We start from the raw sequence: 26,132 nt of genomic DNA, 5'->3' as shown, positions 1-26,132 counted from the left end.
CCTAGTTAATATTGGTCTAATCACAGGACAATTTATAGTAACAGGAAGAAGGCAGGAGAATAGGATTGAGAGGGTCAGCTCTCCTCTCCTAACAGATCTCTTCTTCAGCCCTTTAACTTTTCCACTTATCGCCTCCCAGCTTCTCATTTCATCCCTCTTACCCACCCACCCACATCACTTGCCAGCTTTTATTACTTCCCCACTTCCACCTTCTTATCCTGGCTTCTCCACCTTCCTTTCCAGTACTGATAAAGGGTCTCAGCCTGAAATGTCAACTGTTCTTTTCCTTTCAATGGATGCTGTCTGACCTGCTGAGTTCCTCCAGCATTTCTCAGAAATATCCCATTTCTTCAATAACCATAGAATATTTGTCTGTACTGATTTATACCACACCATTTTGTGCAGAAGAACATCATTTTTGTTCTCACACTGTGCTCAGCTCACGAAAACAATCCATGCCATAAATCAGTGGCTTACAAAAAAGCTGGATGAACTCAGCAGGTCAGGCAGCATCCATTGAAAGAAGCAGTCAACGTTTCAGGTCAAGACCCTTCGTCAGGACTAAAGAAGGAGGGGGCAGGGGCCCTATAAAGAAGGTGGGGGGAGGGTGGAAAACCAATCAGAGGAAAGATCAAGGGGTGGGGGAGGGGAAGCAGGGAGGGGATAGGCAGGAGAGGTGAAGAAGGAATCTAAGGGGAAAGCACTATGGGTAGAAGAAGACGGCAGAGTCATGAGAGGTGATAGGCAGCTGGAATAGGAGACAGAGTAGAGGTGGGATGGGGAAGGGAGAGGGAGGGAATTACCGGAAGTTGGAGAATTCAATGTTCATACCAAGGGGCTGGAAACTACCCAGACGGTATATGAGATGTTGTTCCTCCAACCGAAGTATGGCCTCATCATGGCAGTAGAGGAGGCCATGTATACAAGCCCCTTGGTATGAACATCGAATTCTCCAACTTCCGGTAATTCCCTCCCTCTCCCTTCCCCATCCCACCTCTACTCTGTCTCCTCTTCTAGCTGCCGATCACCTCTCATGACACTTCCTTCTTCTACTACCCATAGAGCTTTCCCCTTAGATTCCTTCTTCGCCTCTCCTGCCTATCCCCTCCCTGCTTCCCCTCCCCCACCCCCTTGATCTTTCCTCTGATTGGTTTTCCACCCTCTCCCCACCTTCTTTATAGAGCCCCTGCCCCTTCCTTCTTTAGTCTTGACGAAGGGTATCGACCTGAAACGTTGACTGCTTCTTTCAACGGATGCTGCCCGACCTGCTGAGTTCATCCAGCTTTTTTGTACGTTTTGATTTGACCACGGCATCCGCAGTGTGCTTTGTGTTTAATAAATCAGTGGCTGATGCATTGAACCAACCAGGAAAGAGCAAGACGAGCAAATCCTGCTTTTACCAAGAAACTTCTCTCACTGTAAGTAATGATCCAAGAGAACCATCTGATACAAAAATAAATACCAGCCTTTAAAGTAATGTGGAATCCGAATTCGTATTAGGCCCACTTGCTTAAGGTCATTGCAGATGTATCATTCAGTAAATAATTTTGGCTTTATCCTGGACGCCAGCTCAGAATGTAAAAGGGATGCCCAAATGGAGTAAATCAAGTGAGATCTAGGTCAGGTGCACTGATCAGTAAAGGCAAAACCATTACATAGTTCAAAAACACACCTGTAAAGAAAGGCAGTTATTCTTAGCACATATAGAATGGTGCTTAAACCACACCTGGAGTACTGTGAACATTTCGGATCTCTATATTAGTGAGGCACTAAAGCATTGGACAAAGTAATAGTTTTTCAGAAGTCAGTTGAGCTTATCTCAGATCAAATCTGTGATATTTAATGTTATGAAGGAACTTGATAGATGCTAAAAAGTTATGTCTTCATTATGACTAAGATCAACTGGCATAATTATGAGATAGTTACAAATAAATCCAAACAGAAAATCCAGAGGAATTTCTTTATATAGATAGAGGATGTGGTGGCTTTTATAGATTTAGTAAGATGCAATGTTAGCACTGATGAAGCTTTGGAGATTTACACATCTGATGGAAATGTATTAAGTTTCATACCGAAGACTCACACGGCAAGATCAGAAACTTGAGAAGCTGTAAAGACCCAGACAATTTTTCTCAGGGCTGGAAAAGGTTCTTTACTAGTTAGAAGTATTTTGCCGTGTTTGAACACTGTTCAATACAGCTAAATACTTCTCCCATAGAGTGCAGAGTTCACACTTCATGCCAACGGCTTAATAACATGCTCCAAAGCTTCACTGTCCCTACTGAAATATTCAATTACAATAAAGTATTCAATTTACAATGAATGAATGCAGACTTTGCCCAAGTCTTCACAGCTCCACAGACAGATTACTTGGTTGGTCTCTTATGCACACACTCTTTCCCTGGCTATCCACTTGTTCTTAAATATACTTATAAAATGCCTTGAGATTTCTTACTCTTACCTGTCAGTGATGTTTTGTGGCTGTTGGTCTCTTGATTTAAGTATCCGCCTACATGCTCTTATATTCCTGTAAGACCTATTTTTATTTTCTGTTTTCTTTTCCTTTACCAAACTAGCATTCCAATGCTCTTGGTCCTGAACTTTCATTAACATTAATTCACATATGTTGATTTACCTACACACTTGCTCCCAGTCTGCATTTCCCAGATCCGTCTATTGCTGTTGCATTTGGCCTTATCCTCAATTCAGACTTGGGATATATCTCATCAGGCCCTGAGATCAAGAAGGGCACAAATTCGACAGGCATCAGTGAAAGTCATGGCACAAGGAAATACACGGCATGCAAGGTAATTCCTAGAAGCATGCTTTTCCATGAACAACTCTTAACAACTTATAGACCTCAATCCTATTTATAAACAGATAAGGGCAAGATTTCAGACCACAACGCACGAAGTGCACCGTACAGCCGATCAGCCACATTACAAATGACTTTCTGAAATTACATCCGATCAGCTGTTTGAGAAGCACATAAAGGCCAAGCATGGATACACCACCACCAACAGCACATTGACGATGTCTCCTCGAAGTGACGAAATGTTTGCAAATAAATTGCCAAGATCAGAGAACAGATCAACCCAACCATCCAATGTCTCCTTTTATAATGTTAAGGTGCTCTAGAAATTCATCATCCCTACTGAAATGTACAATTACAATGTTGTTCTGCTTAGTGAATGCAGATGAAAAGCATCCATTTAACTTCTGGATTATCCTTTTCCATAACTACTTTTAAACTTACCAAAATGCTTGTCCACTAACACTCCATCCTCTCACCAAGGTTCATTCCCTGGGATTACGTTAATCACTCCTTCATCCCTAGTTATACTCCCTACATACTGACTTAAAAACCTCTAATAAATGCACCTTAAAATTTCACCCCAATGCTTTCAAACCAAGTGATCCCAGTTAATGCTGAAATCTGTGACCATCTGCATCCCTATTCCTCCCCATCTCTAGGGTTTGTCGACACCTGCCACTGACTGTTGGGAGGCATGTGGCATAATCACAGCAGTGTTTTATATTTCTAAGCTCCACTCACAATTCCTTCCTCATTATTGCACCGATGGTTTCCTTGATTAATAATGCTAAACCATCTGCTTTTTAAGAAAAAACACCCATCATATCTGCAGTTCCTATTCTTTTGAATGCGAGTTGTCACTCTGTGATTGTAAGAATTCCTGTGTGCCAGTCTCCTTGCATTTAGTTAGATGCAAATGAGCTTCCAGTCCTCCCATAAACCTTATGCCATACCTCACTTCCTGGACTGGCCTAATTTATCTATAACAATGTCATTCCCATGTGCTGTAGCTTTATTGGGAGATGACCGCCAGTATGGACGAGTAAGAAAATCTCCTCGCTGACAATCACCTCAAGGATGTATGCTTAACCCACTACCCATTCCTGAGTACAGCTCAAACACCATCTATAAATTTGTTGATGACACCATTGTTAGATAGATAGATTGATGGATACTTTATTCATCCCCATGGGGAAATTCAACATTTTTTCCAATGTCCCATACACTTGTTGTAGCAAAACTAATTACATACAATACTTAACTCAGTAAAAATATGATATGCATCTAAATCACTCTCTCAAAAAGCATTAATAATAGCTTTTAAAAAGTTCTTAAGTAGTTTACTTAAATACATTAAATACAATCAACCCCGGCACTTTAACATATCTTACTCCTGGCGGTTGAATTGTAAAGCCTAATGGCATTGGGGAGTATTGACCTCTTCATCCTGTCTGAGGAGCATTGCATCGATAGCAACCTGTCGCTGAAACTGCTTCTCTGTCTCTGGATGGTGCTATGTAGAGGATGTTCAGGGTTTTCCATAATTGACCGTAGCCTACTCAGCGCCCTTCGCTCAGCTACCGATGTTATACTCTCCAGTATTTTGCCCACGACAGAGCCCGCCTTCCTTACCAGCTTATTAAGACGTGAGGCGTCCCTCTTCTTAATGCTTCCTCCCCAACACGCCACCACAAAGAAGAGGGCGCTCTCCACAACTGACCTATAGAACATCTTCAGCATCTCACTACAGACATTGAATGACGCCAACCTTCTAAGGAAGTATAGTCGACTCTGTGCCTTCCTGCACAAGGCATCTGTGTTGGCAGTCCAGTCTAGCTTCTCGTCTAACTGTACTCCCAGATACTTGTAGGTCTTAACCTGCTCCACACATTCTCCATTAATGATCACTGGCTCCATATGAGGCCTAGATCTCCTAAAGTCCACCACCATCTCCTTGGTCTTGGTGATATTGAGACGCAGGTAGTTTGAGTTGCACCATATCACAAAGTCCTGTATCAGTTTCCTATACTCCTCCTCCTGTCCATTCCTGACACACCCCATTATGGCCGTGTCGTCAGCGAACTTCTGCACATGGCAGAATCTCAGATGGCAACAAGGAGGCACATAAAAGTGCAATAGATTAGCTGGTTGAGTGGTCACAACCACCACCACAACCAAGTAATTGATTGTGGACTTCAGAAAGGGGAAGTCTGGGGAAAACACACCAGCCCTTATGGAGGTGTGAGCGGTGTAAAGGTGCGTTGCTTCTAGTTCCAGGACGTCAACATCTCAGCGGACCTACCTTCAATGGAATCAAAGGTGACACACCAGCAGCTCTACTTTATTATGAGTTTGAGAATACCAAAGGTTTGCAAATGTTTAAAATGTACAGTGGAGAGGATTATAACTGGTTGCATCACTAGCTGGTATGAAGGCTCCATAACAGGACCAAGAGGCTACAGAGGATTGTAGACGCAGCCAGTTCCATCACTGACACAACCCTCCCAACCATTGAGGACATCTTCAACTTCAGTGCCTCAAAGGCCCTCACCATCCAAGTTATGCTTTCTCTGAGTTACTACCGTAAGGGAGGAGTCACAAAAACCTACAGTCTTCTCATGCTTCCTCCCTTCCACCGTCAGATTTCCGAATGGTCCTGGAACATTACCTCATTATTTGTCTTTTGCACTTATTTATTTTACAACCAATAAAAATGTTTGTCTTGCACTATACTACAGCCATGAAACAACAAATTTAACATACAGTATAGTACTGTGCAAGTCTTAGGCCAGAGTGACCAAGACTTTTGCACAGTATGTAGTAATTTTATGTATTGCGCTGTTCTGTGAGAAATGATGCACCTGATTCTGATACGGGTTTCTATTGTGGACTGAAGGGGTTAGGGAGAGGGGAATTACGGTTGGGGGGGAAAAGAGAAAATACGGCTATATAAGCACCCAAGACTTTTGAACAGTACTGTATGTCAGGCTTAGGGCAGAGCACTTCAAAGACATGGAATGCACAGCTGAGCCAATGTCTGTGATATCATGAGTAGGAAATGTCATTAGCTGCAGTGCCAGAAGGCTTTGTGCCCTATGGAATTAAGGTGCTGATAAGCCCGTTGAATCAAATCAATGTAATCAAAAATAGACAGGGGGAAAGATCAAGCAAGTAGACCACCGAATCACCCAACAGTGTTCACTTTTGAGTACCAGTGGGTTGGGGGCAGGGAAATGGTTTCCCCTGGAGAGCACACAGCTGAATTTCAAGGATCAGCTGTTTAGTACTCTCAAGGTTGAAATTCTTCTGAGGGCAGTGGATCTTTAGAATTCGCTACCCTCAATCATAGTGAGGAAATCAGACAGGAATGTGGAGCTGAGACCAAAGATCAAATCTGACCAGCAAACATGATCTTAATATTGGCTCAGGTTCTCCTCTTACTCCTAATTTATATACACTCACTGAGAATACCTCTACATTAAGTTAGAACTGAAATTCCTTGATTCTACACAAAATTCTGTACACAAGGCATGCACCTAAATGGCTTTCAAGTAACAAGTTGAAAGGTAGTCACTGAGAAACCAAACAGTGATGGAGAGAGATGCTCTCTCCAAACTCTCAAAGAAATTTGGAATCAAAATTAAAGTTAATACCAAACTTTAATGTCAATAGAGCATCACAGTTGCAGATTCAACATTAAAATGTTGTATTTTTACTTAATATAATAGTAAACAAAATCCTAGAAACCCTTGTGTACAACAGAAACCAAAAGATACTAGTTTACAAAATCAGATGGGACCGTATACAAGATCCACACCCTAAAATCTTTAGGGTGATGTATTAGAGCCTTGAGTAGCGTTTTCTCTTCAGAAGCAAAAGAAATGTTATCCACTGGTCACTCAGATCCCCTGGTCTTCTCATTTGCTTTAAATAAGATCAGCAACTAGACAAAAAAAAAACCCAGAATGTAAACACATAAGACAGGTCAAAATCAGCACAATCTAAATTGTACAAACATATCATACAAGATCTGCTACAACACAAAATGTTGAAGCAACTCAGCAGATCAGGCAACATTTATGGCGACCCTTCATTAGTACTGGAAAAGAAGGCTGACACAGCCAGAATAAGGTGGTGGGGAGAGGAAGGGGTAGTTTCTTCCCCTTTCCTTTCCAGTCCTGATGAAGGGTCTCGGCCCAAATCATTGACTGTTTATTCCTCTCTAGTGTTTCCTGACCTGCCAAGTTCCTTCAGCAATTTGCATGTGCTGCCATGGATTTCTCGCATCTGCAGAATCTTTTTTATGTTTATGACAAGATCTGCTGCATGGAATTTTATTCTCCCTGAAAATGCCAAAGAAAAATAGAGAAAACTTGCTACTGTAACCATCACAGTATTAGTAGCCTTCCACCTTACTGTTTATTTAAGGAGGGATCTACTTGCATTAAAGGTAGTGCAGAGAAGGATCACTAGGTGGATTCCTGGATGAAAATATCATGACAGAGGAAAGGTTCTGAGTGTTGTGAATTTCTGGAATTCTCCAACGCAGAGGGATATGAAAGGTATTCAATACAAATTATTAGCTGATTTTTTAGACTACAAAACTGTAGGGAAAGGGCAGGAAAGTGGAGTTGAAGCAAAATCAAATTGGCATGAGCTCTTTAAATGACAGAGCAGTGAAGAAATATTTAGCCATTATATAGTTAGAAAGGTGCAAGTATATAATAGGGCGCTTTTACTTGTGTTTGTTCTTGCATTTGCTCTGCTCAGTTAGGAGGAGCAAACTGCTATTTCTGCCCAAAATTAACAAGAGTACTGAAGGTGGTAAAAATCACCAGGTTTGGTCAAAGCCTGGCATTGTCAAGTATATTCCACAGCCCAATTTAAATGTGCACATTTTAAATGGGAGATTTAGTTCCAGCTAATGGTTTCCAGTTTATTATTGGCACCAATCAGATTTTAGAATGGGTATCTCCAAGCATCCGAGTATGCTCATGAATTGCTAAAAGATACAAAGTTGACTCCAGATTGTCCTGACAGCTGTCTAGAGGTAAAGAACTGAACAAGAGCTCACCGTTCATTGGCATTTCATCAATCTGTGTTGAGTAGTACTGTTCAATATCTCGCAGAATACGAATGTCATCGTTCTTGACGAAGTTGATGGCCACACCTTTGCGTCCATATCGTCCTGATCGGCCAATCCTACAACCAATGGCAGGGAATGTCAGAACAGGGGGTTGGGGGAGGGAGAGAGGATATTGGCTACCATACCATATTAATTAGCCAATTGTTTCAAAGATCTGCATGGTAATAAGGTAATGTTAATTACTTCTCTATTAACTACTCATTTCACCTCACTAAGACTTTTAATATTTCATTTTCAAAATCTTTGTATTTGATTTATTTAGAGATATCGCACCTAACGGCCCTTTCCGGCCCAACGAGTCTCACCATCCAGCAACCCACCCATTTAATTCTAGCCTAATAACAGGACAATTTACAAGGACCTTTTATGCTTACTAACTGGTATGTCTTTGGACTGTGGGAGGAAACCGGAGCACCCACAGGAAACCCTTGTGCTCATGGGAAGGACAAACAAGCCTCTGACTGAGGATGCTGGAATTGAACCTTGATGCTCTGAGTTATTAACACTGCCGTGCTAACCCACTACACTACCGAGGGGCCCTAATACTATATTACTTTAATTGGTAATAATTTGGTTTCATACTTCAGATGTTATGCATTACACAATCATGGAAGCTATTATCAAGTTGCAATTGGATATTTTGAATTCCACCAACAGCAGCGATGTGGCAGAGGAAGAGAGGGGATGGAAGAGAGGAGATTGTGGTCCATTTGGCCAATGACATCAAGAATGATAAAACCAAACCTAGCACAACCAACACACTAAAGTTACCTGTGGATGTACAATTCTCTGTTATTGGGCAAGTCATAGTTTATGATCAACGACACTTGAGGGACATCCAAACCCCTGGCCCAAACATCTGTGGAAATGAGCACCCGGCTGTTTAAAAAAAAAACAAGCAGAAGTCATGTTTTGTCACTGATGTCCAAAATGATCAGAACTCTTGGAGCCTTCAAACACTACGCACCTCGCACCGGAGCGGAATTCCTTCATGATGGATTCCCTCTCCTTCTGTGGCATGTCACCATGCATGGATGACACTGTGAAGTTAGCCTCTCTCATTTTTTCAGTGAGCCAATCCACCTACAATTAAGAAATTGGTGTTGAAAACAGTGTGTTAATTTCCCCTTTATGAACAAAAGCAATTCCGAACACTAATAAATACTTTTACATTAAATGCTTTAGCAATCAGCATTTGACATCTCCAATGTGTGCAAGTTGGGGCTGAAAATTTTCCAGAAGTAATGGCTACAGGAACTCTAAACACTTGCACAAAAATTCAACAAACTGCCACACAATTGGGACATTACACCATTTCCAGCACCTGCAGAATCTCATCTATGTAACTATGTATTTTTCATATTTAACTTTTCTTTTGCAAATATACTTTATAAAATTCCATGATTCCATACAAACTTTGTTAAAATGTCTTATTAGATTGTGACAGGAAACCTACAAACTCCACAGACAGCAATAGATTAAACGAGCAATGAGGCAGTAGTTCTATCTCCTGTGCCCTTGACATTAAGTAAAGTTTTGTTCAGTATTTAGTTGCTTTTCTTTACCAAATGAGTGGAAAGATGACATGCTGAAGTGACAATGAAGCCTGGGTATGTTTCCTACCTTCCGCTTGGTGTTGCAGAAGATGACAGCCTGGGTAATGGTCAATGTGTCGTACAGATCACACAATGTGTCAAACTTCCACTCCTCCCTTTCAACTGCCACAAAGAACTGTTTGATTCCTTCCAAGGTCAACTCATCACTGTAAACACAATGTAATCATATTAAAATACATGGCACAGCAGAAACTGACCCGAAGCCTCTAAGTTTGATAGTTGCCTATTGCACTGCCTGTGTAATAGGACTTCATCAGTTACATTTCGACTACTATAAAAGATTAGATTAGCTTTGCCACATGTACATTGAAACACAGTGAACCCTGTTGTTTTGCATCAACATTCAATACAGTTACAGAATATCTTGGGGGTAGCTCACAAGTGTCGCCACCCATCCAGCACCAACATAGCATGCCCACAACTCACTAACCCCAACCCATAGGTCTCTGGAATGTGGGAGAAAACCGGAGCACCCAGAGGAAGCCCATGTGGTCATGGAGGGAACGTACAATGGTGGGAACTGAACCCTGATTCTTGGCGCTGTAAAGCACTACACAAACCACTGCGCTACTGTACTGTAAACAATTGGAATGAATTTATTTGTCTGCTCAACTCCCCTTCAAACATTAACCCTAGGGTATCAGAGCTAACAAAATGGGAACCGGGTCTGTCAGAATTTAAATGAAACAAGATCAGTTTTGGAAAGGAATGCCACAACTTGGTACCAAATTGCAATCATTAAATTTGTGGTGAGCAAGTGTTCTGAGTTCAAAGGTCACTGATACCTCAGGGGGAATACAAAGCAAGAAAATACAGGGAGAAGCAAGACCACAAAGGGTTTGAAATCAGCATGCACTGGACTGAAGGGTGACACCTGGGCAGCAGAAATATGGATGACCTCAAAATCATGGAGAGTAGTGTGAAGGAATTAACACCGGAATGGTAACTGCAAGGCAGAGAATTTCAGCAGCAGCTGAGTGAAGGCCGGCTCAGAGTCAAATGTTATGAAGTTAGGAACAGGATTGCTTAGTACTGGCTCAGACTCGAGGCACTCCAAGGTTGTCAACATTCTGGTTCAGTCTCAGCAGTCAGTTCGGGTTTGGAAATGAAGCTTGTGATATGGACCAAAGGCAAATCTGTAGTCTTTCGCTGAATTTTCCATGGATGGGAATTTCTGCTCAACAGGACTAGACAAAGAACAAAATGTTTCTGACAAATTTGAGACAAAGAGGAGTTTGAAGGTAAAGGTTAGTGTACATTTGGTTATTGAGTATGTTTTTTGAGATGCCACTGAGAGGTACCGTACAGATGAGATAAAGGAAGGGGCCAAGGATAGATTCTCAAAGGACACCATAGAAAAGGAAGCCAATGCTGGTTATTTTCTGGTTACAAATAATGGAAGAAAGGGTACTAGGTGAGTGTGGAACATGGAACTTCACAGCTCAATGGCTTGTGCTGAAATTTAAAAAGCCCTGCAAGGTTCTGAGGCAGAAAGAATCCTACCGTTTGACCAGGATTCGGATGGGGTCCGTCATGAATTTGTTGGTCATTTCCAAGATTTCGTGAGGCAGGGTAGCACTGATAAGAATCACTTGTGTGGCTGGAGGTAAATATCTGTACACATCATAGATCTGTTCCTTAAAACCTGCGGTCAGTAAAACAAACCACATAATGCACTCAAAAAAAAAATGTGGAATACAACTGCCAACCAGCTAGTGTCATGTTAAAGCCAATCTTACTTAGAGAACAATGCAACACAATCAAAATTCTATTATTATTTCAATAGCCTTTCACAAATATGTTTATTGAAAACAAATAGTTCACAGAGTTTTAGCTTTTTTACTTGGGAAAATAATAGGTCACAGTTACGACTGCACTTTAACACTTGCTTAGTGTCCACACAGTACAGAAACAGGCCATTGGGCTCAGTCAATACCTGCACGCAAGCTTGCTTCCAAACTACTCCCCCCCCCACCCCCTTCTTTGCTTGTTCAGCTCCCCTATAAAGCATCTGCTGCATACAACTGACTTCAGCCATCACTCATGGAAGTGCACGTTTAGCAACCACTAAGTACAGCCCTTCCCCTCTCATTCCCAATTGGATTTCCTGGGGACCGTTACTGCGATGGCTTCATCAGGATGTTCACGAAATGACCCTGGAATAAAAGTGTTATGAGGATCGCTTGATGACACTAGACCCATACTTGCTACAATTTAGAAGAATGAGGCGGGGAGTCTCACTGAAACCTATTGAATATTAAAAGGCAGGCCTAGATACATTGCACATGGAAAGGATGTTTCCTTCAGTGGAGGAGTCTAGGACTAGAAGGCACAGCCTCCGATTAATTTGGCCTTTTAGAACAGAGAGGAGGAATTACTTCAGCCAGTGGAATTCATTACCATGGACAGCTGTGGAGGCCAAGTCACTGGATACATTTAAAGCAGTGAATCAGACTGAGGGGGAATAATAAATCAGCCATGATGGAATGGCGTGCTGAGTGCAAAGTCTCCCAAGTTTTTAGATACAATAGTGAATTTCTTCAGGCTGATTTAGATGTTATTATAGAAGTGTTTCCTTTGCCCACTTGGGACTCGTTGACCCCTCTTTAACTGAAAGTACAGGATCTGTTTTGGGAGATGTGAATAGGCATCCAGATGACATGACCTATCCTCAAGGGGCCAAATAGTCTAATTTTCATCCTGTTTCTTGTGGTCTTATGTCCTCTGTTTATGCTCTTCCTCAGAGTTTGGAAACATTCTCTACTACTATCAAAACCTTCAATTTTAAATTCCTCTTTTAGATCAGCTTTCTGTTTCACCTGCAAATCCTTTCTAGCTTCACTAGAGAAGGGGGTTCCTAACCTTTTTAATGCCATGGACCCTACCTTTAACCCAGTGGTCTGTGGAAGCCAGGTAGGGTACTCCTGCTCTAGACTCTCTATATTGCACTCAAAACGTTGATCAGAGATATATGTCAAGTTTAGTTTACCAATTATGTAGATTAGTAATAGTTGTGCAATCACTTGAGTAGGATGTTCGAAGGGGATGTCTTCAGGTGGCTGTAGAGGATGATTGGGATCAACATATTCCAGAGCAGTGTGGGCAGGAATTAAGTGGTTCCTGCAGTTAGTAGTCGGGTCTTTTGGCTGTTCAGTCTCTCCTTTTGCAGCTGCCACTTGCTTTCTGGGGTAAGGTGGAGTTCACTCTCACGTAGCACAGCTCCCTCTTGAACAGATTTTCTGCAAGTGTATCTACTGAGTGCAATGACTTCCCAAAGTTTTTAGATACAATAGTGAATTTCTTCAGGTGATTTTGCTCTTATTTTAGAATTGTTTCCTTTGCCCACTTGGGGCTTGTTGACCTTCTTTTAACTGGGGGTAAAGGATCTGTTTCCGGAGAAACGAATTAGAATTTATTTAAATCTTACATCCATCCCACAACATGAGGGAGTGAAACACTTAGTGTTATGACTCCGTTGCAATGTACAGTCATGTGAAAATAAAAGTCTAATGGCTTGTAGAAAGAAGCTGTCCAGTAGCCTGCTGGACCCGGCTTTAATGTTGCGGTACTGTTTGCCAGACGGAAGCAGCTGAAAACAGTTTATGGTCGGGGTGACGTGTGTCCCCGATCATCTTTCAGGTCTTCTTTCTGCACCTGCTGTTATAAACGTCCTCAATGGAGGGACGTTCACATCCACAGGTGCGCTGGGCTGTCCATACCACTCTCTGCAGTACCCAGTGATCAAAGTCAGTGCAGTTCCCATACCAGGTGATGATAAAGCCCACCAGTACATTTTCAATGGTGTTCCTGTAGAAGGTCCTGAGGATTTGGGGGCCCATGCCGAACTTCTTCAGTCGCCCGAGGTGGAAGAGATGCTGTTGTGCTTTTTTTAAACCACAAAGCCAGTGTCCAGCTAACATGACCTATCCATCGGAGTTGATATTGCTAGATATTGGTATGTAGAATAACCAACTTAACTCACAGTAACACTTCAGGCAAAATAGGTCAAAGGGAGGAATGCCAAGTAATTACAAAGGCACTGCCATTCATATACTGTAACTCATAACTCAATGGCACATCAGCCTCATTTAACCACCCTTCCTCCATTTCCTTTGATGGTCTAACCCAACTCAATTGCTTGAAGTGGCCAATTTACCAAGCCATGACAGCGTTTAGAGCAAGCTGGTTATGGATTTTCTAATCTTGTTTTGAATGGCCTTCCTCCCCTCCCCTGAAAGTGCCCCTCTCCATCAACCTTCTGGAATCTCTTTATAAAATTAAATGCTCTGCTCATAACACTTCTAAAACATCTACAGTGAAAAGAGTACAGACCACACTATTTAACCTAGCTTCAGAACGCAAAGATGAGGTACCTTTGTTCAGCATTTCATCTGCTTCATCAAGAACCAACATTTTGATGGAACGTGTCCTCAAACTTCGTCTTCGTATCATATCTATTGAATAAAATCTATGGTTAAAGTCACTCTTACATGATCTCAACGGCCTCTGATGGTCATCTATACAATTACAACTTGAGTAAAAACTCAGCAAAAAAAAAAATCAAAGACTTAAATCAGCAACAACCTTTGATCAGTTAAAACTTTCAAACAGTCGGTTATCTTGGAAAACTAAAAATGGGATCATTTATTGGCATATTTGTAAAAACTCATTATTTGGCAGGGAAGTGAATACAATAAAGCCTTAGATTTTAGGGGAGATGCATTTTAGAAACAGCTGTGAGTCAAGTACCATTTTAAAAATCAGTCATGATAAAATGGCAGAACAGACTCAATGGGCCAAATGGCCTAATTCTGCTTGTGTCTTATGGCCTTACATCAATGGTTTGAAAGGGTACCAGAGTAACCAACACCGGTTAGCTGAAGAGGGTAAATAGTTTTTTCCTGTTAATTTACTTATTATTACAATGACCTGTTAAATTTTGAGAAGCTGCACGATATTCTCAAGGGGGAGGGTAAACTTCAGAGGTCATGGTGCATATTGGCACCAATGACATAGGCAGAAAAGGGAGAAGAGGTCCTACACAGTGAGTACAGGGAGTTAGGAAAGAGGCTGAAGAGAAGGACGTCTAAGGTAATAATCTCTGGGTTACTCCTAGTGCCACTTGCTAGTGCAGGTAGGAATGTGATGATAGCACAGATGAATGAGTGGCTGAGGAGATGGTGCAGGAGGCAGTATTTTAAGTTGTTGAATCACTGGAATCTTTTCTGGTGAAGGGATGAACTATACAAGAGTGACAGGTAGCACCTGAACTGGAGGGGAACCAATATCCTGGTGGGGAGGTTTGCTAATACTACTGGAGAGAGTTTAAAGTTTTGCAGGGGGTTGGGAAACAGAGCACCAGGTCAGTAAGTGAAGGAACAGACAGGGAAAGTAGCTGTCAGGGAAAGTACTGATAGGCAAAAATTAATATAAGTATGATGGTACAGATAGTTTGAAGTGTGTGTATTTTAGTGAGAGTATCAAGGCTGAAGGTGAGGAGAATGAATCAGTACATGGAACTACAATGTTGTGTCCATTACAGAGACTTGGTTGACAGAGGGGTTAATGTACCAGGTTTCAAAGTTTTAGGAAAGATCAAAAGGAGCAGGGGTGGGGTGGGGAGAGAGTTGCACTACTAATCAGGTATAACATTACGGCCGCATGCAGGAGAGACAGTAGCAGGTACAGATTCTTAAGTCACTTGAGTAGTGCGATCACTCGAACTCTAGTAAGGCATTTTGACAAAGTCCCTCATGGGAGGCTAATCCAGAAGATGACGATGCATGGGGTCCCTGGTGAATTCAGAACTGGCATCTGCTTAGAAGTTAGAGGGTAGTGGTTGAAGGAACTAATTTGAACTTGAGGTCCGTAATTAGCTGTGTTCCACAGGGATCTGTGCTGGGACCTCTGCTGTTTGTGATTAATATAAATGACCTGGATGAAAATGTAGATGGGTGGGTTGGTAAGTTTGCAGGTGATTAGTATAGAAGTCTGACAAAGAATACAACATAATATAGATCAGTTGCAGATAAGAGTTGAGAAATGGTAGACGAGTTTAACAAAATAGTTTAATAAATAATCTGAGGTGTTGGCATCTTGGTAAGGCAAATGCAAGGATACAGTACACTGTCAGGGGGAAAGACCCTTAACAGTGTTGCTGCGCAGGTGGATCTCGCGGTCCAAATTCATAGTTCCTTGTAAGTGGCTATAGAGGCCGATAGGGTGATTAAGACAGCTTATGGTATGCTTGTTTTTTTATTAGTTGAGGCATTGAGTTCAAAAGTCAAAAGAGGAATGTTGCAACTTCCTGGTTAGGCCACATCTGGAGCATTGAATACAGTTCTGGTCGTCCCACTATTGGAAGAAGTTGAGGCTTTGGAGGGGTTTAGCAGGATGCTGCCTCATTTGGAGGGCATGTGCTATCACGACAGGCTGGATAAACAGGTTGTTTTCTTGGAGCTGCAGAGGCTGAGGGGAGCTCTGATAGAGGTTTATAAGATTATGAGAGGCATAGAAAGAGTGGACAGGGAATCTCTTTTTCACAGGGTAGAAATGTCTAATACCAGAGGGCACGCATTGAAGGCGAGGTAGGTTCAAAGGGGATGTGAGGGGCAAGTTTTTTTTTTAAACAGAGTGCTGCATGTGTGGGATCAGTTGTTTGGTATGGTGGTAGAGGCAAATATCTCACAGGCTTTTATGAGACTTTTAGATAAGCACATGAATATGAGATAGATGGAGGGATATGGACATTGTGTGGGTAGGAGGGATTATTTTGTGTTTTTTTATTTACTTTTTAGCTGGCTAGGCACAACATTGTGGGCCGAAGGGCCTATTCCTGTGTTGTACTATCCTATATTCTATCCACAAACGGATTGACTCCAAATTCATGAAAACACAAAACGGTTTATAGTAATATTTGTTCTCTTCCTTTACCTGGAGTGGGGTTGGACAGATGAGGTGTTAGAAAGTATGGAGATCTCAAAACAGCAGTCTTGTTGCACTAGAATGTGGAATAGAAAGGTGGGTGTCTTGGCCTGGCCAATGTTTAAAATAATTAAAACAATGTTGTGGTCAGTATCTACTTGCTATTTGTGGCAACTTGTGAGCAAATGTTGACTGATGTTAGATTACAATGACAGCAACTGTATTGCAGGAACAAAACCATTTGGGTCATCCTAAGATTGTTCAATGGATCACTTTACACTGTACAATTTATGAAGTTTCCCTAACATATTTGCCTAATGCCACGACAGGTCAATGACAGACACAATCTCAATGGCTCTCCACATGGCTTTAGACCACCTGGACAACACAACCACCTACATCAGGATGCTGTTCATCGACTATAGCTCAGCATTTAATACCATCATTCCCACAATCCTAATTGAGAAGTTGCAGAACCTGGACCTCTGTACCTCCCTCTGCGAATGGACCACTGACTTCCTAACCGGAAGACCACAATCTGTGCAGATTGGTGATAACATCCTCCTCGCTGATCAACACTGGCACACCTCAGGGGTGTGTGCTTAGCCCACTGCTCTACTCTCTATATACACATGACTGTGTGGTTAGGCATAGCTGAAATACCATTGCTGATGATACAACCATTGTTGGTAGAATCTCAGGTGGTGATGAGAGCGTGTACAGGAGTGAGATAAGCCAACTAGTGGAGTGGTGCCGCAGCAACAACCTGGCACTCAGACGTTGATTGTGGACTTAAGGAAGGGTACACAGTGAGCAGCTTCAAGTTCCTGGGTGTCAAGACCTCTGAGGATCTAACCTGGTCCCAACATATCAATGTAATTATAACGAAGGCAAGACAGCGGCTATACTTTATTAGGAGTTAAAAGATTTGTCATGTCAACAAATACACTCTAAAACTTCTATAGTTGTACCGTGGAGAGGATTCTGACAGGCTGCATCACTGTCTGGTATGGAGGGGCTACTACACAGGACTGAAAGAAGCCGCAGAGGATTGCAAATCTAGTCAGTGCCCATTATTAAGGACCTCTAGCACTGAGGGCATGCCCTTTCCTCAATGTTACCATCAGATAAGAGGTACAGAAGCCTGAAGGCACACACTCAGCGATTCAGGAGCAGCTTCTTCCCCTCTGCCATCCGATTCCTAAATGGACAGAATCTTTGGACATTGCTTCACTTTTTAAAAAAATATACAGTATTTCTGTTTTTGCACTTTTTAAAAATCTATTCACTATATGTAATTGATTTACTTGTTTATTTATTTTAAAAGCTCTATTTATTATTATTTTTCTCTGCTAGATTATGTATTGCATTGAACTGCTGCTGCTAAGTTAACAAATTTCACATCACATGCTGGTGATGATAAACCTGATTCTGATACTATACATTAATAAGGTGCAACTGGTGAGGTTCAATGGTAATGGTGCACACAAATTTTGAAAACGTGGACACACAGACTCACTTAAAGAAAAATAAGCCCTTACTAATTCAAACTAAAGACCAATACAGGTCCCTTACCAAACACACGTCCTGGAGTACCAGAAACTACATGCTGTCCATAGTCCAGCTTGCGAATGTCTTCTCCAACGTTGGTCCCTCCAATGCAAGCATGGCATTGTACGTTCATGTAGTCACCAAGAGCGAGGAGTACCTGACCAACAGACACATGACAGTCATGCTGCAACAAAAACTGTACCAAACTACCCCTAGCATTCTTAAAAACTGCTCATTTAGGGGATTGGGACATGGCTATTCACAAACAGATCATTCTCTTCATCTGTATGTCCCTCAAAGATTTAAAATAACTTGAATTACTTAAGATGTAAAAAGACATATCTTACAAATATCACACAAGAGCAGGCAGCACTTCCTATGCCCTGACAAATGTTTAAGACCCATGTTTCATTTTGATCACTGCTTCCTAAATGCTCTCAATGACCAGATCCTCCCAACGCACAAGCCTGGACATAAAGCAGCCTGCTCTCTCAAGCAAGTTCAGATCTACATGCAGCACTGTGAATGCAGCATGAAAGCAATAGGCAGAAGATGCCTTTGCTCTTGTACTCAAAATCTTCTTTCAATATAGGTTAATGTATTGCAAGGGGTCTTAATTGCTGCTGAGTAGTGAAATGTCTTTTAATGATTGGTGTACACCACCACCCAAGCCCCCATCTTACCAAACACCCCTTTCTAATCCGTCATTACTTTTTTTTAAATCTCTGCCTTTCTAATGTTTAACTATTGTTTGACACCCTTGCCCATTCTTAAGTCTTTCTTCTTGAAACTTCTCTATATCCTGCACAAGTCCACACTACCATCTAACTTTTTAAACACTAAACAAGCTTGGATATATTACATGACTCCCTCAGACAAGTTACTAAATAGATAGTACACATCTGCAGCAAGCTCTTCCAACCTGAAAGTGACCTGTTTATTTCTACTGTTTTCATGGCAGGATATTACATTTAATACAATATAATCTAATTCTGTTCAATCACAGTTCCTTATCCAAAACCTTCTGAATGTTCACGTATGATAGAAAAACTAGTTCACCCTTAATCTGCTAGTTTACAAGCTCAAAATTCCAAACAGTTTGTCCAGAATGATTTCTTTTCCATGAATTCCTCTTACTCTGGCTATTCCTATTACTATTTTCTAAGTGGCTTGTAAGCACTTCTTTACGAACATTTCTAGCCATTTCCCTTTTATTCATGGTAGTGTGGTGGTTAACTAGATGCTGTTACAGCACCAGATTGGGATTCAATTCTCACTGCTGCCTGTAAGGAGTTTGTACATTCTTCCTGTAACAATGAGTTTCCTCAGGGCGCTCTGGTTTCATCCCACATTTCAAAGATGTGTAGTTAGGGTTATTATGTTGACACCAAAAGCGTGGTGACACTTGCGGCTGACCAGCTCAAACCTCACTGATTTGATTTGACACAAACGACACATTTTCCTATACATTTTGATGTACGTGTGACAAATAAAGCTTGTCTTTTTTCATGCCAAATGAACTGGTGTATAGTTCTTTTCTCTCATTAAATAGCACCATTTCATTTGTTACCTTCCAGCCTATGAGGACTGTACTCTCAGCAACAGAATATATTTGAGAACTAGGTCATCCATTTATATGTAAACACGAGGAAATCTGCAGATGCTGGAAATTCAAGCGACACACACAAAATGCTGGTGGAACACAGCAGGCCAGGGCCTTCTAACTGAAAGAGTCCTGATGAAGGGTTTTGGCCTGAAACATCGACTGTACTTCTTCCTACAGATGCTGCCTGGCCTGCTGCATTCCACCAGCATTTTGTGTGTGTTACATCCATCTATATCGCCACTTTTGCAAGCAGGTCATCTCCATTAACTTCCTCAACACTAATGCTTTGGTTAATGCTAATTTCTTTACTCATTCACTCTCGGGCACAGAAAAGCTCTTCAACCCATCTAGTCCATGCCAACTAATATTATGCCTAGTCCCATCGATCTGCATCTGGACTATAAGCCCTTCATACCTCTCTCATCCACATACATATCCACACTTTCTTAAATGTTGAAATCAAACCTGTATCCATCACTTCTGCCTGCAGCTCGTTCCACACTCTCAGCAGCTTGAGTGAACTAGTGCCCCCCCCCCGTTCCCCTTAGACATTTCACCTTTCACCCTTAATTCATGCCCTCTAGTCTCACCCAACCTCCATGGAAAAAGCCTGCTTGCATTTACCCTATACCATTCAATTTTACATACCTCTATCAAATCTCCCCTCATTCTCCTACGCTCCAAGGAATAAAGTCCTAACCTATTCAAACTTTCCCTGTAAGTCAGATCCTTACTTACTGTTACACCTCTTAACAGTGATTCCAAACTACTATAGTCAAGTCCCACCTTCATGGCCTGCTTTTAGATTTAAAACCCCTGTTTGAGATTGAACTAAATCACTTTCAGCCTTTATATAAAACTGTCACATTATGATCATTGTTCTCTCAAGACCCTTACCTATTAAGACTACCGAAAAACTTTCATTATACAACACTGGATCTAAAACTTTGTTCTGTTGATAAACATCTCATCACATGCCCATCTAGAAAAGCACCCCTAAACAAAACATATTCACTTTTCCTAACACAAATGCTGGAACCAATTGTGGTATGCTACTCTGGCCTGGGCGTACTGACAATGAAGTCACTTAAGAATGAAATAGAATCTTTCACCTAGTTTTATTGAAGAAAGCCTAACTTGTAAAAATTTTAATTCTTACTTTCTGTATCTGTCCTGCGAGCTCCCGTGTTGGTGCCAATATAAGTGCCTGAGTCTCACGAACCTAGATGTAAAAAGAACTTGTTTTAAAAAGGATAGTAATCGACATTCAATTATAATCTGTGAAATGGATGTCATTAATCTAAAACAATTACTTAAATTTTATTTACACTGCTTAACTTCTATGTACACAGTCCTATAAGATAATCTGTTTACCAAGATAAAAATAAGTATAGATGTTAACAAGTATTACCTGAATATCCAGGCACTGTAATACAGACACACAGAAAGTTGCTGTCTTTCCTGTTCCAGACTGGGATCTGGGTAAAAAGATGGGAAGTATTAAATAAGCAGTTTAATTTTAATGTGCAATTACAAAACTAAAGAGATGTACTTACTGAGCAATGACATCCCTTCCTTTAATTATTTGTTTAATGGCCCTCTGTTGAATAGCTGATGGTTTCTCAAAGCCTGCAAATTAAAAAAAAAATCACACTGCTCAATTCTTGAAAATATATTTTGCAATTAAACAGAACATATTTTCCGTAGAACAAGAGAGAAGAAAAGTTGTTACATTTTGAAATAACTTTCATTATACAAACTAAGATGTGAGGAGTCTGTTGTAAGACTTTCGCGATCCTGTTGTGAATATTGTTAGCACCCCCTACTCTTTCCTGACCCCCACCACAGACCTTCACTCCCTGAAGCTTTTATGAGATGAATAGATTGGAATTACTCAAGATTTCATGTGTTTTTGCTAAAATTTAATACTGTTTGACAGAAAACATGTTAAGGTAGGTATGCTAGAGACTGATGTTAGAGCAGAAATTCACAAATGAAATGTCTGAATTGAGGAATACCTGTTCCAGTTTCTTCTCAATTCTTTAATGACCTTGAGTTACAAGCCAATAAAATCCTTCCATTATCAAAGCAGGATTGCAGCATGCACTATCCCCAGGGTGCAAAGGAACAACTCAACAAGAATCTACCAAACTCGTGATGTACAAGGAAAAACTAGCACTTCTAGGTTTCCCTTCAAATAATGCACTTGGGGTAGTTATTACTGTCCCTTCAGTGTCCCAAAGAGAAATCCCAAAATACCCTGCCCATCTGGACAATGGAAGCACACTGACAACAGAACAGGGGCTGCAGTATGCTCAAGGCAGCTGCCCACAACCACATTCTCCAGAGCAACTGAGGATAGAGGATAAATTCTCTTTTTGTCACTGCTCCTCATCTCTGGCGCAAGAATATTTCTAATTGGAAGTTTGCTTAGTTTTATAAAACAGCGGATCTGCAAAGAATCACAAGGTCAGATTCCTGCCCTTTCATTATATTCTCCACTGTTTGTTCAATTAGTGTACCAGTGGCTGCCATGTGTTGGTAAAACTGCAGTTCCCTCCAACATCAGAAACATTTAACTTTCGACTATTAAAATGGCCCTTTCCAAGGAAAATCAAGAGGTTTCTGAATGCAACAAGCTTTACAAAAGGTACAAAACACAAATGTTTGAGAATCACTATGGTATTTCCTTCAGTGCAACCTATCACAAAGTATTTACATCAATTGTTTATCCCAACAGACATGCTGGTGTTTCTTCCACCATTCTTCAGCTACATTTAACAAAGCAATCACATGCTAGGGATTTCATTAAGTGGATGAAACTGACGAGTTCAGCACTGGTGCAGGAAGCAGCACCAATGCAGTCGTCGATGTAGCGTAGGAAAAGTGTCATCAATGTAAGCTTGGAACATTGCCTGTTCCATGTAGCTGGCAAACAGGCAGGCACAACTAGGACCCATGCGAGTGCCCATGCCTATCCGTTTTGTTTGAAGGAAGTGGGAGGAGCCAAAGGAGAAATTATTTGGAGTGAGGACAAGTTCTGCTAGGCAGAGAATGATGGTGGAGGGGAATTGGTTGGGTCTGGTTTCCAGAAAGAAATGGAGAGCTCTGAAGCCTTCCTGTTGGGGGATAGAACTGTATAGGGACTGGACATTCATAGCAAAAGTAAGATGATAGAGGCCAGGGAACCTGAAATCCTTGAAAAGATCAAGAGTGTGTGAGGTGTGTCAATGATGTAGGTAGGAAGGGACTGAACCGGGGGCGGGGAGGGGAGGCCAAAACGGAGTTGAGGTCTTGGTTGTAGTTGCTCCAGGCATTAAACTTCTACACATGGATTCCTGGTAATGCCTAAAATTGAATACTGCACATGAAGGACTTTAAGGCAGAAAAATTGATTTGTCAATGTTGATTGCAGGAAAGAGGGGGAAGAATTGCAAGCTTTAGAATTATAAACTTCGAAGAATATTTAACAAACATTAGATCACCATCCAACATTCAGTTTGACCCACAATTATTTAGCTGAGGGTCACCAATTGTGAGTTAGAGGTGTCATTATAAACACTCATTGCCTTGCGGTGATGTCTTCAGTCATACTTCTGAATAAAGGATCAGCCTTATGTCAAAAAAAAATTCACAGATGGATACATCATGTCACCAACTCTATCCAGCAGTACTACATACAGACATGCCTCATTACATTTACAGTATCCAGGTTGACACTGGGAAAGATGTGGTTTCTGAGAGATCCTTGCACAATGTATTATATCCATGCGTCACTGTGTGTGTATGTGCACTTGACAGACAACAGTCTCAGGAGTAACTTTTACCTTCACTCTGATAAAAGGCAAGAGAAAGAACTAGACAACTGGTAGTTAATTCCTTATATAACCACAAATGAATCATTGATACCAGAGTTAACTAATACTAGCAGAAGTGATGTCATTGAGACAGATAAACCTGGAAACAAGGATGGTCACAAGTTTACTGAGAAAAAGAGATGAAGAGCAAGTTTGGAGAACTGTGCAGAGCTGGGGAACATTAAGATTTTGGATTACACAAAATGCATTCTTTGACAAAAATAAGTCCTGTTGCTGCTCTCAAACCAGGTGGTCCTACTGATGCATAGGAGACAGCAGGGATACTGTCATTGAGGAAGAGTATGACAGTTGGATGTAGTAAACAGTCTTTTTAATTTTTGCAGAATAATCAAGCTGGTATGAGTTTGTTGAAGGAAAATTGTGACTAGAGTTTTTTTTTATTAACCAAGGTTGACGAGAGCAATGCATTCGATGATGTGGTCTATGTGAATTTTAGTTAGGTGTTTGATGAGATCACACGACAGACTAATCCAAAAAGTAAAAGTTTGCCAAATCCAAGTGAAAGGAGTAAATTGGATCTGAAGTGAACACAGTTAAAGGAAGCAAAAGGTAATGGGTGAAAAGCATTATATCTTTGCTGTGAAGTTCACAGGACTCAAAGCTGCACTGAGAAGGCACTAAATTACTGCTGGTGTCATCTGTACGTGGTAAAATTGAGGACTTGCACTCAAAACACATTGCATGATTGAACACCAAAACTGATTAAGAGGTTGGCTGTTGGATAGAGCACTGTAGACTGCAGACAGATAGCAACAGAGATTGGTAATGGTTAGGTGGGCAGAAAAATGGCAGAAGGAAAATAATTTGGAGAAATGTGATAAAGTATTTGGGAAAGGCAGAGATTAGAGAAATGTAAAAGGATAGGTAGACAACATAAGGTTATATTTAGATATTTCACTTTAATAGAGGAGTCATTCTTCTCTACAACAAAGATATTATGCCAGAGACTAGAATTAGAATAACAGATATAGTTCTAATCACTTTAGAGACCAAAGAAAAGAGCTTTAAAGAGACATCAGCAAGCTTGGGGAGTTTAAATTATGAAGACATTGAGTGGATTAGGGCTACTTAAGGATATTTTCATTTGGGACAAACTCTGAATCGAAGAGCATAACCTGTAAGCCGACTTAGATAGAATGAAAGGGAGAACCCGAACTTGGGGCACAGAATTTGGCAAAACGAATTTTAAGTGAATTGGTATAAGTATTTGGAAAAAAAAACTTGCAGTAGTCCACAATTCAATACCTGAAAGAGTGGGAGATGTAAAAACGAGCATCAGATTTTACTTCAGAGCTGGAAAACAGTTTTAACCCAAATAGTTACTATGGAAGTTAGCTTCCTCTAAATTTCTATCGTTGTACCTCCCTCATGGCGGATGCGAATGCAGTCTTCAGATACTTTGTGATCTGTGTGGTGAATTTTACATCAGGCCATCCCCAAACAGGTAACGAGGGCGGGGCAAAGAGGAGATATACATGAACAGCAAGACCCCACAGTAACAACCCGAGCCATTTACAGCGATGTACGTTGATCAGCCATTAGGATTCAGCAATATCAGAGAGGCGACGCCGCGACCGTCCAGCACTTTGACACAGGTGTCGGCTTAATCCGGGTGCAGGCTCGGCCCATCAGTAGACAGGGGGTCCGGGGCCTCAAACCCAGGCTTTTACCACGACAACCTCGTCCACCTGCCTCAGGCCACACTCACCGTACGCGTAAATTCCCCGCAGTAAGTCTTCTCGGAGGCCCATGGTGTCGAAGGTGGGGGTAACATCCACCTCCTCGCTGGTCTCGAACTCCACCTTGGAGATATCCTCCTCCTTCAGGATGCGTTTCCTTCCCGAGCTCGCCATCTTCGGCCACCACACCACCAGGGTCTGCAACACGCATGCGTCAACATGTTAGGCGTCACGGGGCACGAACTGAATCAACTTCCGACGCGCGACATTATCACGTGATCAAGACGAGCCGCCGTTGGTGGGCGGGCTTAACGTTTGATTGACAGGCGGCTGGGTCGTGATTGGTTGTGCTCTGAACATAGAACATACCCTTCGGCCCCTCATGCTGTGCTGACCATTGAACCTACTCCAAGATCAACCTAACCCTTGCCTCCCACATAGTCCTCCATTTTTCTTTCCGTAATGTATCTGCCTCTATCGCCATCCCTGACAGTGTGCTCCATCCCTAACCACTCCATGTACAACAAACCTGCCTCTCACATCCTCCCTATGCTATCCAACCATCACCTTAAAATTATACTCCCTTGTACTAGCCATTTCTGTCCGGGGGGGGGGGGAATTTCTTGATCTATGCATTTTATCATCTTGTACACCTCTACTAAGTCACCTCTCACCCTCCTACACTCCAAAGAGTAAAGTTCTAGCTCACTCAACCTTTCCTCATAAGACTTGCCCTCTAGTACAGGCAGCATCTAGGTAAGTCTCGCCAAAGCTTCCACATCCTTTCCATAACGAGGCAACTAGAACTGAACACAAATTTATAACATTGGAGTTGCAACATCTCCCAACTCTTGAATTCAGTCCCCTGACTAGTGAATGCCAACATTCCATATGCCTTCTTAACCACCCTATCAACT

At 41.6% G+C, this 26,132-nt stretch overlaps 1 protein-coding gene across 1 annotated transcript; it reads right to left on the bottom strand.

Annotated features, from left to right (window-relative positions):
* Positions 1 to 6,455: 6,455 nt before the first annotated feature.
* Positions 6,456 to 25,441, bottom strand: eif4a3 (eukaryotic translation initiation factor 4A3). Its single transcript, XM_073051505.1, has 12 exons — positions 25,245 to 25,441; positions 21,215 to 21,287; positions 21,070 to 21,136; positions 20,818 to 20,880; positions 18,077 to 18,209; positions 13,951 to 14,031; positions 11,081 to 11,222; positions 9,585 to 9,723; positions 8,929 to 9,044; positions 8,733 to 8,840; positions 7,890 to 8,017; positions 6,456 to 6,758 (listed from the first exon to the last, which is right to left on the bottom strand). The coding sequence occupies exons 1-12, from the start codon at positions 25,387 to 25,389 to the stop codon at positions 6,742 to 6,744; spliced, it is 1,212 nt and encodes a 403-aa protein (XP_072907606.1). The 5' UTR covers positions 25,390 to 25,441; the 3' UTR covers positions 6,456 to 6,741.
* Positions 25,442 to 26,132: the final 691 nt, after the last annotated feature.

The sequence above is a fragment of the Hemitrygon akajei genome, chromosome 7 (genome assembly GCF_048418815.1).
Source record: "Hemitrygon akajei chromosome 7, sHemAka1.3, whole genome shotgun sequence".
Lineage (NCBI taxonomy): Eukaryota > Metazoa > Chordata > Chondrichthyes > Myliobatiformes > Dasyatidae > Hemitrygon > Hemitrygon akajei.
The sequence above is the reverse complement of the archived record's forward strand: the minus strand, read 5'-3'. Positions and strand labels throughout refer to the sequence as shown.